Below are 14035 nucleotides of genomic sequence, written 5' to 3'. Positions count from 1 at the left end.
CCAGGAATTCGGGAGGCTGTTCCAATGTTGCATATTAGTTGATGGGCAACTAGAAGAGTCGAGGAAATAAAAGGAAAGTGGTTTTACAGTCCCCTCTTTCCAATGGCTTCCTCAGACTCCAGCCCCAGGAAATGGAGGCACGTGGGAGACAGGAGATCCCTGCAGAGAACCAGAGGAGGGGCCTTGGTCTACGTTTTTAGTGTGGCACCCCAAGACACGCAACGGAGGCCTACCTTGGGTGGGTGGGGGAGCCGAGCGGAACTGAGGAAGGCACCCAAGTGGCTGCAGAAACCTGGCAGATTCTGCTCCCAAGAGGCAAGCAGGACGGACTAAGAAGGGCTCAGGAGTTGTATTGTCCGCGCGCTCTTCACCCGCAGAGAAATATAGCTCCCCCCAGTTGAGAAGCAGCCCTCGGGGGGGTGAGGGTCAGGGTGAGTGCAGCAGTTGAGGTGGCTCGTGGTTAGAGAACCGAGGCTGGCAGGTGGGCACTCCTTGGCACTCCTCGTCCTCTGCCACATCTCAAGCCCTCCGCTGCAAGGAAGCAAATGATCCCATGGAATCCTTGCCCCCTTGGGCATCTGCAGAGGGTTGGACGCAGATTGGCTGGGGGTCAAGGGCTTACCTTCTGCCTGCCTCGGGAGCATCCAGGCAGGGCTTCTTCCCCTGCCTCTCCTCCTAGAACCCTCCGGATCCTCGGCCAGGAAAGTCGCCCACCTTGCTGATGTTGGAGAGTCGATGTGCCTTTTTGTCCCTGGCTCCTGATCCCAGCCGAGTGCATGTTTTCATGATTGCCACTTTATATTTTATATATTAGATATGGTTTGATTTCATAAGATTTGCACCCAGAAAAGACACCCTGTTTGAGTTGTCTTTAGATTTATCTTTTACCTTGTGTAAAATATGCAATCAATATAAGTTAAAAAAGGAAAGAATGAGATTACTCTTTCTAATTTGCTAACTTCTTCTTAATTTGTGCTGTAAATTGGTATTCATAGGTTTTTTTTACTGACTTATTAACTCTGTTGCACTTCAATGGCAATATGTCACAGCTCTTTTTTTTTTTTTTTTTTAAAGAGAGGGTTCATTAGAGTGCAGCATGAGGGGCGCAGAGCCAGGAGATGACCTGGGATTTGAGAGGGAAGGGAGGGAAGACACGGCCATGATCACCTTCATTGAAGTCTGCCTCCTGGTCTGCTCTAGGGCAAAGGGCTGCTGCCCCTGGGGCTGAGCTGCCGCCCTCTCCAGCTCTCCAGCCCTGCACAGAATCACTGCTCACTTGGGACGTGCAGATAGGAGGGAGCCCCCAAGGGATGCTGGGAAATCATGTGGATGTGTTTAAATGAAAAAAAGGGAGAGGTGGGTATGGTGGCCCTACATTTCTCAGCTCCTTGTTCTGCCCTGAGGATGACCGGCCAATAAAGGATTCTGTTCTATTCAGCAAATGGCCCAGAGCCAGAAGGAGGTGGAACGGGAACAAGAGGTGCTGAAGCAGCAGGAGGTGGAGTGCCGGAAGTTTGAGGCTCGCATCGATGTCCTGACCAAGAAAAGAGACGCTTTGGAGAAGAAGAAGGAGACGGCCATGAAGAAGGTACCAGTGGTGGGGCTGCTGCTCTGCAGCCGTCTCGCTCCGGGGGTTTGTGAGCCTGGGTGGGGTGATGCTTGTGTTTGCACTTGCGTTCATTTGCCTCAAGAGGGCAAGGGCTCCTCCCTCCCCGGGTGTTGGCGGGGCGTTTGCTCTCCATGGGGGAAGGGCTGGGCTCCTGGCGTTCCCCTCCCCATGCCCTCTCTTCAGAGCTAAGAAACGGGAAGCCTCAAGCCAGTATCTCGGGTCTCTCAGTAGAGCAACCTTTGGGGGCTTTCATCGTCACACCGACTGGGAAGTCTGTGTCTACATTTCTTCATGGTTTCAGTTTAGCTTTGATTGAACGGAAAGGGCTCAGAAAAAATGGAATCCACGAGAAACCTCTGGTCAGGTGAAAAGAACACCTGGAAAAGCAGACCGGCTCCCAGTTGGCAAAGGATGGGGCCAGGGCCCCACACCCTCCTCCCCTTCTTTCTTCATCCTGTGTGTGTGTGTGTGTGTGTGTGGGATATGCGTTAGGGAGCCTGGATTGGAAGGTGAGTCAAGTGGAGGAAGAAGCGCCCGTAAACTCTGCTCTGCTGGCGATGCTATCCTGGCAGCTGAAAAGGCCCGGGATCCTTGCACGCCCTTGCACTAAGAGTCACGAGCATCGTGAAAACACGGGACCAAAGCTGACTACGTAGGAGACCAAAGTAAGGACAGCAGACAGAACAACTGGCCTCAGAATCGACAAGGAAGGTGGCAAAGTGATGGGGAGCTTCTGCCTTTGAGGGTTAATGGTCAGCCGCAAATGACAAGCAGTCAGAAACTAAGGGCCAGATGAGCAGCCGCCTGGAGAAGATGCTCCAATGTGACGATGGCTCTGTGCTCTCGAGGGCCAGACTCTTCCCTGTGACCCTCTATGGAAATGGATGCAGGGCGTCAAAGAAGCGAGAGGAGAGGAGCCTTTGGGCTTTGGAGGGTCCAAACCCCTCGTGGAATGGATCAACCCAGAGTTCTCCCGGGCTCACACCATCCTCCTCTGGACCCCAAAAGCAGCGCTGCTGCTCGGGAGAAGGCCTGCCCATGCTGGGGGGCAGTGAAAGCAAAGGCTGGCAGCAAGGGGGAGCCCCTCGGCCCCAGTGGCTGCGAGTGGGAGACTGGGAAGGGCGGATTGGAGGCACAGGCTCATGGGGAAACCCACCCATTGGGGGGCGGGGGGGGGGGCACTAGGAGTTGAAAACAACTTGATGACACATCATTTTTAAAATGTATTATCTGGAGAAGAGGGCTGAATTTGTGCTGTCAAGCTGATGGGAAGAGTCAGTCTTAGTTTAAAAATATGAGGATCACTACAAGGCAAAGGATCCTTGTTGAGCTGGCAACAATACCCCCCCCGGCTGCAGAAAGCCTCCCAGGCGGTGACGCAGGGCCCGGTTCTAGCGGTGTTTTCATTATTCCTGGAGAGGGAGGGGCCTGTCCTCCTCATTTGCCCCTTTCTCACAAAGCCATTGCTAAATCCAGCCATACAGGACAATTTTCACCCAGCTTCTCTCTTTTTAGAGCAGGTGGTCGTCCCATAGCTTCAGAGGATCCGGGATGCAAGCAGCCCGTTTGGGCTTCTTTCATCAAGTCTCCAGCTAACGCATGGGACCAAAACGGCATTGGTTGCCGTTTTGGGTGACCTCTGGTGGGAGAGAGATGGGCAGGAGCATTCATCCTGGTCCTTCCCAATCCCTCGGAGGCTTTGGGAACCATGGGCTATGGCGTCGTGGACCAGGTCCGGGAGTTGGGCTGAGCAGCGCTGCCTTGGGCTGCTGCTTCCTCTTCCTCTGAGGTTGGTTCCAGCAAGCGTTGGTTGGGAGCGAGAGGTCCAAGCCCTGGGCCCTGTGGGGTTTAGCGCGCCCTCCACTCCTGATTCACATCTCCCTGAAACCAGTGGCTCAGCTGGCCTGTGGCTATAGAATGAGGGTGCATCCGTCAGGGTGCCTTCTGTCACCCTGGAAGGGAGGCTCTCTTTGCTTTGGTGGCCTCCAGGGATCGGTTGGGACTGCTACTCCCGGACCACAGCAGCCTCCCTGCCTCGGGTTCCAAGACGACAGACTGCTTTCACTGGGAGGGAGGGGTTTGAGATGGTCCCGGCTCCCATGACGGCCAGGGCCAGGGCCAGATCATCCCGAGCCTCCTTCGGGACAGGGGTCTCAACCTTTGGATCCGGTGTTCCCGATGGAGCAGGGGCCAACTGCTTTCTGTGGGGTTGCCTTGGATTACGCTCTTGATCCCCAGTTGGCATTTCTGCCCCAGGCCAACTAAGCAAAGCCATAAACCTCTTCCTGGGGCTGCCCTTGAAGAGCCTCTGGAAGTTGCAGCTGGTACAGAATGCAGACCATTCTGGGCACTCTTCAATCCGGGCACTTTACACATGGGCTCTGCCAGCTGCATTAGCTGTCACTGCTCCTGGGTTCAGTTCAAAGTGCTGGGAATGACCCGTCAGGCGCCAGAGGGCCCCCCTCCCCCCACTGCATCCAGCTCTCCTATCAGGGCTGGCGGTGGGGCAAGGCAGGTTGTGGGTTCCGTCTGTGACAGAGTTCCCTCTGGCAGCACTCGGGGAAGAGCGCTTGCCCTTTGGCGATCACCTAACCCAAGCTCTCTCCCCCGGGGGTTGGGATGGGGGGCTGGCCCCAAAGAAGGCCCCGGGACAGAGCGAGGGTCTGCCCAGCCACCCCCTTCTTTTCAGGTGAGCCAGGACTACAAGGCTGCCCTGGCTGCCCTCCGAGTGCAGGACATCGAGGAGCTGCGAAGTTATCGGCAACCCCCCGCTTTGGTGGTCCAGGTGACCGACCCCCTCTGCCTGATGTTCCAGGTGGAGCCCGGGTGGGAGAGCGCCAAGCTTTTGCTCAACAAGGAGGATTTCTACCAGGTGAGAACCCCTCCTTCCCTCCCATCCTGGCTGATGCTGTAAATGGCCCAGAAAGACATGCAGCCAACCCTAACACCCCCCCCCCGCTTCCTTCCTGACTGAGGGTTTGTGCAGCTTTGCCCTTCTTGGTCCTTTCCGAGTCTCCAAAGTGTGTGGTCCAGAGGTGGCCGATGCTTGGAAAAATATTGTCACAAGAACTTTACCTTCTGCAGAGAAAGCAAATTTCAGTGGTATCAATCCAGAATTCATTTGTTTTGATTACTTGTTAGATCTGCTCCCTTTATTTTATATCCACAGCAACCCAGTGAGGTGGGCTGGGCTGAAAGAAAAGGAGGAAGGTGGGGGCTGGGGGCAAGCACCCAGAAAGGTGCCCGGGACAGTCTCCCTGCGGCTTCTGGCCCTTTAACCACCAGGCAGGGGCTGACTTCCTCCTGCCACCATTACAGAGCAGCACATACATCAGAAGGGTGGAGTGATTCCCACTCTCTGCCCAAGGCAGACCCACTCTAGCAGGGGTATCAAATTCTGTTGTTTTTTTTAGGGCCGCATCAGAGTTGTGTTTGACCTTGGGGGTGCGTGGCCAGGGGGCGTGGCGAGAGCGACATCACTCATGTCAGGGGAGCCTGTGGTGGCCCGAGTACTCGGCCAGCGAACATGGGCTCCCAAGCCCCATTTTCAGCTACAACGGCTTCCTGCCCCTCTCTGCACTACAGCATCCACCCTCCTCCTCTCTTCCCCTGGCTAACTCTGTGTTCCTTCTGTCTAGCCTCTCTCCTTCCTTTCTCCCGCTGGCTCTGGCGCTGCCTGCTGGGGCAGCGGGGAATACGCCCACAACCCGTCCATTACGTGAGGGAGGCCCGCTCTTATCACATCTCCCTTGGATGTCTTCTCTGCCAGCCGGCCCAGCGGCCGGCTCCTACACAAAACCAGACCCTATAACTCTTCCCCATAGGGCCGTGCTTCCGGGCCCTTCATTGCCTTGGGAGCCCTGCTCGGAATCCTCTCCTCTTTGTCGGCATCCTTTTTGAACTGTGGTACCCAGAACCAGATGCAAGACGCCAGGAGGAATCTAAATTTGAACTGGAAACTGGACAATTGGAAATGGTCTCAATGTATTGCTCATCCAAAAGCATTTAGAACCCTTCTGAGCTGGATAAACCTGTGCCCTAAAGCAAGTTTGTATGGCCTTTCTCGTGGTCAACACCAGATACGCCGTGACGGTTCTCTAGAGGGGGTTTTCCCTTTTGCCCAAGGAGACCCAAAGGAAAGGGAGGGTGTGCGATCCACGGCAACTATGGGGACAGTGGGAAGCCGGCTAGATCTACCTGGTTATTCTGATGCTGTTCTAAAAGGCCCTGGAAGAGGGTACAGATGTGAACCAGGCTGCCCAGGATGGGTGACTATAGACGGCTGTTTTTATCTTAAGAGAGCGTTCCTTTTTTTACTGCTCAGGTTGGATGGCGACTGAAACTCTATTGCCCCATCTGCCATCTAATTATCTACAATCTACCATTCTCTCTCTCTCTCTCTCTCTCATTTTATCATCTATGTCAATATCTGGCCCAAGGACATGGGTCACTAAGCACATGTACGACAGCCGCCCTTCCTGCAGGCACTGGAAAAGTTGCTGTCTGGGCAATTTAAGCCTTTGTGCCACTGACATGAGCTCACTGCCTGCCCTCGGGCCCAGAGATCCAGCCCCAGGTGTGCGGTGGCCTCCTCCGACGTGCCTCCAAGCCAGGCAGGGCCATAGGGGCCCTGAGGCCACTCACGCTGGGAAGGGTCAGGCCCTCTCCGTCCCGACTTGTTTTCCCAGACCTTCTCTCCCTTCCAGGATCTGGTCTTCTACCCCAAGGAGACTCTCGGCACGCAGCTCTTCCAGGCTCTGGGCCAAGTGGTCGACCAAAAGGGTTTGTCTGTGGCTGCCATCCAGAATGCCAGCCAAGCAGCTGCAGCTCTTTATCAATGGATCTGCTCCGTCTACTGGTACCACCGGGCGCTACGTGAGTGGCAGCCGGCCATGCTGCAGCTGCAGTCCTGCGAGGACCAGATCAACGCAGAGAAAGTCAGCCTGGGCGACCGGCGCCTTCACTCAGAGTACCTGCGGGACACCACCCAGGCCCGCATCCGGGAGCTGAGGCAGAAGCAGGAGCACCAGGAGAAGCTGCTTCAGCAGCTCACGCAGTCCTTGCAGGCCAAAGAGGAGGCCAGCACAGTGGAGAGCTCCGTGGCTGAGCACCTGGCCAGCTGGACGACCATGGCCAAGGTAAGGAATGGCTGAGGCCAGAGGCCCTGGTGCCTTCTCCTGGGAAGGGTGGCTGCCTTCTAACCTCTCCTCTTCCCTCCCAGGACCTGGAGTTCCAGCAGAGCACGGTGCACGGCGATGCCCTTCTCTCTTCTGCAATTGTCTCCTACCTGGGTCCTTTCTCCCCACTGCGGCGGAAGGAGCTGCTGGAGAAGTGGCAGGCCATGTGCGAAGGGTCCCGGGTTCCCCTGGGCCCCTGTGATGTCAGCTGGCTCCTGCAGAAGGAATTGCCCTGCCCGGGCCAGGCGTCCTCCGGCCCACCGCTGCTCTCACTGCGGAAGCCACTGAAGGTGGCTTCTTTGCTCAGTTCCGCTCAGCAGCAGCGCCTCTGGGATCGGCTGCACAAGCCGAAGGATGCCGAGAGTCGCCTTACCGCCATGATCGTCCATTCCAGCGTCCGCCTGCGGGCCCACCGGTGGCCTCTCTTGGTCGACCCGGACAAGCAGGCCCAGACCTGGCTGCTGATGACTTCCTCTTTGGAAGAGGGTGAGGCAAAGGAGGGGAGCGGCCCCCAGGCACTGCCTTCCAGGGCTCAGTGCTCATCAGCCCCTCCTTTGCAGAGGAGTCCCAGGCCCAGGCCCTCTCTGACCTGGTGCCGGACATGGTGGAGCAAGGAGGCAGTGATGAGGTCCCCGAGGACAACCTGGAGATCTTGTCCCTGACCAGCCCTGGCCTCGAGCAGAGCCTCAAGGACGCCATCAAGTTCGGTGAGTGAGACCTGGGACAAGGTTCGTGGCAGTGCCTGGGGCAAGTTGGGCAGAGGCACCGAGGCCGGCCCTGAGCGCCTTTGTCATCTTCCTCCTCCAGGCAACCCTGTGCTGCTGACCGACATTGAAAAGGATGTTCCCTGGTGTTCGGCCCTCCAGCAGTTGATGGAGAAGGGACCCTTTTGGGGCTGCTCAGAGGGCAACATTTTCTTCCCTGCCTCCGAAGAAGACGGAGGGGAAGCTGAGCACCTGCCCGTCACGCCTTCCTTTTCCTTGTACCTGTGCACCGAGCTGCCTGTTAAGTCTTTGGCTGCAGGTGAGAAGGAAATCGACCAAGACCACCCAAATGGCTGTCACGGGTGTGGGTGAGAAGGCGGACAGCTGCTTGGTTTTATTGTGGAATAATTTTTAATGTTTCTAATAGCTTGTTTTAATTGTACCCCGTCCAGACTCACGTTCGTGAGTTCAGCCACTACATAAAAGAGGCGAATGACACAAATAACTAGATGGAGGTTCAGCCCCCCAGGAGGAGGAGGAGCTGTGGGGGGGCGGGGGGGAAGAGGGGCTGCAGGGAGTCTTCCCTTCCACTGCAGAGGTGTGGAAATGTACTGCTGGAAAGAAATAATTTATTTAAGAAAGACCAGGCCCCGCCCCGGCCCCAAAAGGGATCATTCTTGAAATGACACTCGCGTTATACCAAGAATGATACGATATTTAGGATGATCGGTCCAGAAGGATCACCTGCCCGGTAAGGAATTTTGTGAAGAGCTCGTCTCAGGAGCATTTGGGTGAACATTAGAGGAAAAAGAAAGAAGGTTGACCCGTTGAGGCATTTGGGCAAATATCTCGCAAGAAACCAAGGGGTGAGAGGGGATTCCAGCTCTCTGAACATCAGCTGTGAACCCAACTCTGCAGCAAGTGGGAGACCCAGAGGGTCAGCGGACTGCTTGCTTTTCCAGGGGTGGATCGGGAAGCCCGAGACCAGCCCTTTGCCCTTCCTGGGAGGGGGAGGGAGGGAAAGCGGGGAAGGGTCCCTGAAGAAAAGCGGCCCCTGGGATTCCCCATATTCCAGCAGGGCGGACTGAGGGGAGCCAGAAACTGGGGGGTGGTAGTGGGGGAGGAGGTCGGGATCTTCTTCCACGAATGGAAATTCTGAAGGAAGAGGTGAAGAAGACACACACACACACACACCCGAGGCCGACAGTGCCAGTGGGCAACCCCTCTTGCTCTTGGCAGAGGCCGACCATTCGCTCCTGAAGAGGCTGAACCTCATCGACCTCAGCCTCAGCCGGGGGCCCTGGAGGACCGGCTGCTGGGCGAGGTGCTGCACGTGGAGCGCCCGGAGATCCTGAAGAACCAGCAGATCTTGTATCTCGGGATCCTGCAGCTGGAAGGCAAGCTGGAGGCCACGGAGGTGATTCCCTGGATGGACCTACCTGAAAGGCTTGGGTGGCTGCCCTTCCTCAAGCACAGCGCTGGCCGGGTGTGGCGCAGCACAGCCATAAAACCACCAGGCCACCAAACAAAAACTAAAAAGCCAGCACCTCAGTCAACCTCTCCGCCCCCGCCCCCCGCCAGCCAGAATGCACCATTCCTGTCCAGCCCCTGGGGGAGAGTGTTGAAGAACAGTCCTGATGGCAGCCCTCTGGAAGGCTGAGTGGGGGCATCCAAGGGGGCAGGCAGCATGGAGCAGGGACGCTTCCTAATCCTGCCCTCGGGCAAAGAAGGGGCCGGCCCCAGCCTAGCCAGTCCTTTGGGCTCACCTCACAATGCCCTTCTCCCGCCTGCCTTCCCTGCAGGAGGAGCTGATGGACCTGATTTCGCAGCCGCAGCGGTCGCTCTTGGAGGAGGAGAACTTCATGCCGATCGTGCGGCTCCTCCAGACCCAGATCCAAGCGCTGCATGCCACGCACAGGCACATGGTCTCCCAGCACCAGGACCAGGAGGTGCTGTGCGGCAGGTATCGGCCAGTGGCCTGCCTGGCGGTGGGGCTGCACGAGGCGCTCCAGCAGGTGGGCCGCCTGCACCCGCTCTACCGCTTCCCCACTGACTTCTGCGTCAGCCGCGTGCGGCAAGCCCTGATCTCAGCCAAGCGCCAGGAGGCCAGCAAGCAGGATTCCCTGGAGGCCCGGTTGATGGAGCTCAGCAGGATGGTGCTCTGGCACCTGCTCACCCAGGCCCTGCCCTGCCTGCGGGAGGCACACCGTCCGCTCTGCTTCTTCCTGGGAGCCGTGACCATGCTGCAAGTGCTGGGGGACATCAGCCCCCTGGAGTGGCTGGCCTTTGCCCAGGGCCTGCGAGACCCGGCCGCCAAGGCCCTCCTCCTGCCCCCGGCACCCAGCCCGGCCTGCCCCAGCTGGGTGAGTGCGGAGGCCTGGGAGGAGTGCGCCTTGCTGGAGAACCTTCCTGGCTTCCATGGGCTGCTGGCCTCTCTGGCCGAGAAAGCAGTGCAGTGGCAGGAGTACTTCTCCCTGCCCTCCACGGTGGTGGGGCCGGCTCTGTGCCCCAGCCATGCGCACCTCACCCCTTTCCAGCGTGCCATCCTTTGGCGCATTCTGTGCCCCAGGGCCATGTGCCAGATGGTTTCCGATCTTACCACCTGCTTGCTTGGTTGGTCTTTCACTGAAAAAATGGCAGCCGTCAGTCCCTACTCCTATAGCCGCACCAACAAGCCAGTCATCTTGGTCACGGTCCCGGCCGGATCACAGGTCTCCTTTACGCATCCTTTGCTCTGGATCCAGCAGATGGCAGCCCAGCGGGGACGGAAGGTGAGTGGGGCCTGGCAGGAAAGAGAGGGAAGAGGTGGGCAGACCCGAAGGGGTCTCCATGTCCCTCACTGGCAGCTCTGCCCTGCAGGGAAGAGTGGTCGTCATCTCCTTTGGTACCCCAGATGCGTCCCGGCGTGTCCAGCGAACGTTGCCCATTTGCACCAAGAAGGGGAAGTGGCTAGTCCTGGACAACTGCCAGCTACTGAGCTGCTGGGATCCTGAGCTTCTGCAGCAGCTGGACCTGATATTGACCACCCCAGCAGGTCAGAGGCCGGAGGGGCTGCGGAAGTTGGTTTCCAGCAAGTACAGGAGGGAGGACCCTTCCTTACTCTTAACTTTTCCGGTGCAGGACTGAGCAAAGGGGCCCCCCTGCAGATCCACCCCAAGTTCCGGCTCTGGCTCATCACGTCGCTCGATGCCCCTGACTCCGTGCCAGGTACAGCCAGGAGGGTGAAGGGGCCAGGGCAAGAGGGTCTCCCCCAGAGATGAAAGGGCAAAGGATGTGGACCAGCTGATCCCCTCTGCTCCCCCGTGTACCCAGGGCCCGTGCACCGCTGTGCCACCACCTTCTTCTGCGAGATGCCCCTGGAGCTGAAAGGCATCCTGGCCCGCACTCACCAGTGGCTTCAGGGACAGGTCCAGAACCTGGACACGGAGAGGCGACTCTCACTGCTTGTCCTCCATGGGGTCCTGCTGTACCGGCAGAACTACGCCCCATGGACCCAGGCCGCATCCTACCTCTGGTGAGTCAGGGGGCTGCCCAGAGGTCCTTCGAAATAGGAACAGGGAGGGAGATCCCGCCTGCCCCGTGGCAGGAAGGCCACAGCTGTGGCGCTCAGAGCGGCTCAAGCCCCTGCACCCCTCTGGCGGCTGGGCGGGGGACGGGGGCGGCTGGCTCCTCTGCTCTCTAGGCTTTGCTGGCCTCTGAAGGGCAGCGGGGCAGGAGAGCCAGGCGGGCAGCATCCCCCCCCCCCATCCTTCAAGGCAGGCCAAGGAGGCTGGTAGCACCCCAGAAAGACTTGTCCTCTTGCAGGCCCACTCGGTCCAAGGCTGTACCCAGAACAAGACTTCTAAAAACAGCCCTTAATCTGTACACCTGGCGGCGCAATCGCCACCCCTGATTTTAAACGGTGGGAGTCGAAGGGAAGCTCAGGCGGCCTCTAAGCCAACCTGCTGCTATGTGCAGGACCATCTCACCCTCTGGAACCTCCTGAATCCCCCCTTCCCTCGTTTCTGAGCTCTGGGTTCAGGTTCTGCCTTTGCAGGCCACGGAGAATAAGCCCCTTCTGCCTTCTCTCTGTGTTAAAGAGGTTTGAGGAGGGATTTTCACACACGTGGCCCTCGGTCTGCCTTTCTTTCCGGCTAAGCCTATCCCACTGCTCAGAGGGCCCGTTCGCCATTCCCCTGGTCTGGCAGTGCCCTTGCTTGGCTGGGCTGCCCAGAAGCAGCTCCTCTTCAGAAGGGCCCCAGGGAAGCCAGGTCAGGCGGGGGTCCGGACCTCGTCACCCCGTGAGCCTCCGCAGCCGAGGCCAAGGAAGCTGCTGCTGCTGGCTAAGGGAAGGTCCCTGCACGTCCCCCTGCCCGCCTCTCAGAGCCCCCCACCTCCCCGAGAAGAGCAGGGCTCCTGGCCCGCTCTGTCTTTCCCGCAGTGTCCCCCCCAAAAAGGCTGCCCTCCCCTCGCGCCTCAGTCTCTCCCCTCAAACCCTCACAGAACTGCTGGCCTCTGCAGATCACAGACGGAAACCGCGCCAGGGCATCCAGCTCCTTTTCAGCTGTACTGCACGTAGTGCTCATTTAGTGACTGCCTCGTTTAGTGATCGTTCACTTACAAATAAAACTTTACAAGCAGTTCTCACACTTTTGACCTTTGCAGGCCTGTAAAACAAAGGAAGGTTGAAATAAGGTCAACAAAGGGCAGTCGTGGTTTCACTTAGCCACCGCTTCACTTAATGATGGGTGCCAGTCGTGGCTGCTGACATCCTTCAGAATCCCTTTAAATTATTTGTTTCAACCAACTGTTCAATCCTGCCCAAACCCCTTCACCTCGTTTGCCTCTGGCATACAAGCGGAGGAACTTCCACAGCCCACCTGGAGCAGCTGAGGGGGAGGGGAGGGGAGCTCGCTCTTCTGACTCCCCAGCAGCACCAGGGCATGAAGTAGCCCCACAGAAACGAGCCCCCCTGAAGTGCCCAATGAGGCTGAGGAGGAGGAGGGAGTGGGCGCTTTGGGGTGCAAAGCAGTGCTGGCCCCGGGTGGAAGAGGAAGAGGCGCTGGAGCAACTGGGACTGGATCTAGATCAGCCACCATGCCAAAACCTCGTCCCCCACGCCATCTTCTTGGCGTTTCCACGTTTTTCGAACACCCGCCACCGTCTCTAATCCTGTGTGCAAATCAGGGCCTCCCTCCCTGCCTCCCAAGAGCCCCGAGGCCACTTCACAAGAGGAGTAAGGCCTGACAGGGACCTCCCACTTCCCAAGGCCTCTTCCCACTCTCCTTCCCCCCCCCTCCCCCGGGGTGCCTTCGGTGCTGCTGGCTCCTCTTCCTCCTAGCATTGCTGGCCTCCCTGCTGTTCTGTCCGGCCAGGAGTCACGGGGAGATCTTGGCAGGCCTCAGGGCTCTCGAGAAGCTGAGCTGGATGGCTGACCCCTCTGAGGAAGCGCAGCTGCAGCTGGCAGGTAGGAAGAAGCCCCCTTTGGGGACCACCAGCCCCTTGGGGACCACACGAAGTGGGGAGGGGGGCTGCACCTTCCCTCCCTCTCTTTCCCCACAGGGACCATCCTCTATGGAGGCCACGTTCTGGATGAGGGGGATGCGCAGGCAGTGGAGAGCTTGTGCCAGCAGTGCTTGGCTCCCGCTTCCCACGCACTGCCCGGCTCTGGCCTTCAGATGCTCCTTGCTGCGGTCATCGGCCACGCAAGCCCAGGTAAGAGGTGGCCGTGCAGAGCCTCGCCGGCAGAAGGCAGGATGGCTCGGCCCTGATCTGGCCTGTCTCCCCCCCCAAGGGCTCTTCGAAGATGAGGCCTCGGCAGCCACCCAGGGGCGGATGCAGCAGCTGCCCAGCCCCATGGATCCTGCCTGGGTAGGCCTGTGTGGCAGCCTGCAGGCCCAAATGCTGGCCGACCGCAGCCACGCCCTGCTCTCGGCCCTGAAGGCGTCCCAGGGCCTTTGGCCTCGCTGGACCTGCCAGCCCCCGACAGCGCTGGAGCAGCTGGCCAAGCGAGGCCTGGAGGTGGTGCAGGAGCTGCAGGAGCAGCTGGAGCAATGTGGCCGGGAGGTGGGAGCCCGAGGGCGCCCCCCCCACGGGCAGCCCCGCCCCAAGCCCCGCCCCTGCAGCGCTTCCTACAGGAGGAGGCGGGCGCCTTCCTGGCTCTTCTGGAACAAGTGGGCAGGGACCTGGCCTGCGCCCTGCGGGGCTGCCCTGCTCTTCAGCCCGCTGCAGAGCCCTCCTCCAGGCCCTGCAGCGGGGGCAGCTGCCCCGCCACTGGCTAGCCTACATGCCCACCGGGCCCGAGCCCTTGCAGGACTGGCTGGGGACGCTCCAGCGGCGGGCGAGCTCCTGTGCCGCTACCTGCGCTCCATTGGGGGAGCCGGTGGTCTGCTACCAGCTGGCAGCCTTCCAGCACCCACAGCGCCTCTTCCTGGCCCTGCTCCAAGAGACGGCCCGGGCCGAGAAGCAAGAGCTGGGGAGCTTCCGCCTGGACCAGCAGGTGAGGGCAGCCTCTAGGGCCAGGGGCAGAGGCGAGGCGAGGCGAGCCCAGGCCCTTGGCTGTGATC

The 14035-nt window shown here is 59.0% G+C and overlaps 1 protein-coding gene across 1 annotated transcript in view; it reads left to right on the top strand.

Moving 5' to 3' along the window:
- Positions 1 to 14035, top strand: part of DNHD1 (dynein heavy chain domain 1) — a 49251-nt gene that overhangs the window by 34721 nt on the left and 495 nt on the right. The window contains 17 exon segments of the mRNA XM_087967702.1: positions 1439 to 1588; positions 4299 to 4481; positions 6316 to 6747; positions 6831 to 7272; positions 7347 to 7493; positions 7594 to 7809; positions 8730 to 8777; positions 8780 to 8907; positions 9293 to 10261; positions 10350 to 10524; positions 10611 to 10697; positions 10803 to 11004; positions 12845 to 12936; positions 13032 to 13184; positions 13264 to 13587; positions 13590 to 13664; positions 13667 to 13968. Of these exon segments, the coding sequence (XP_087823828.1) occupies positions 1439 to 1588; positions 4299 to 4481; positions 6316 to 6747; positions 6831 to 7272; positions 7347 to 7493; positions 7594 to 7809; positions 8730 to 8777; positions 8780 to 8907; positions 9293 to 10261; positions 10350 to 10524; positions 10611 to 10697; positions 10803 to 11004; positions 12845 to 12936; positions 13032 to 13184; positions 13264 to 13587; positions 13590 to 13664; positions 13667 to 13968 (4125 nt within the window).

Source organism: Notechis scutatus, chromosome 5 (genome assembly GCF_049901735.1).
Source record: "Notechis scutatus isolate UNSWTSFEM ecotype Mainland chromosome 5, rNotScu1.2, whole genome shotgun sequence".
In the NCBI taxonomy this organism is placed as follows: domain Eukaryota; kingdom Metazoa; phylum Chordata; class Lepidosauria; order Squamata; family Elapidae; genus Notechis; species Notechis scutatus.
Note: the sequence above shows the minus strand (reverse complement) of the source record. Positions and strands in the feature narration are given on the sequence as shown.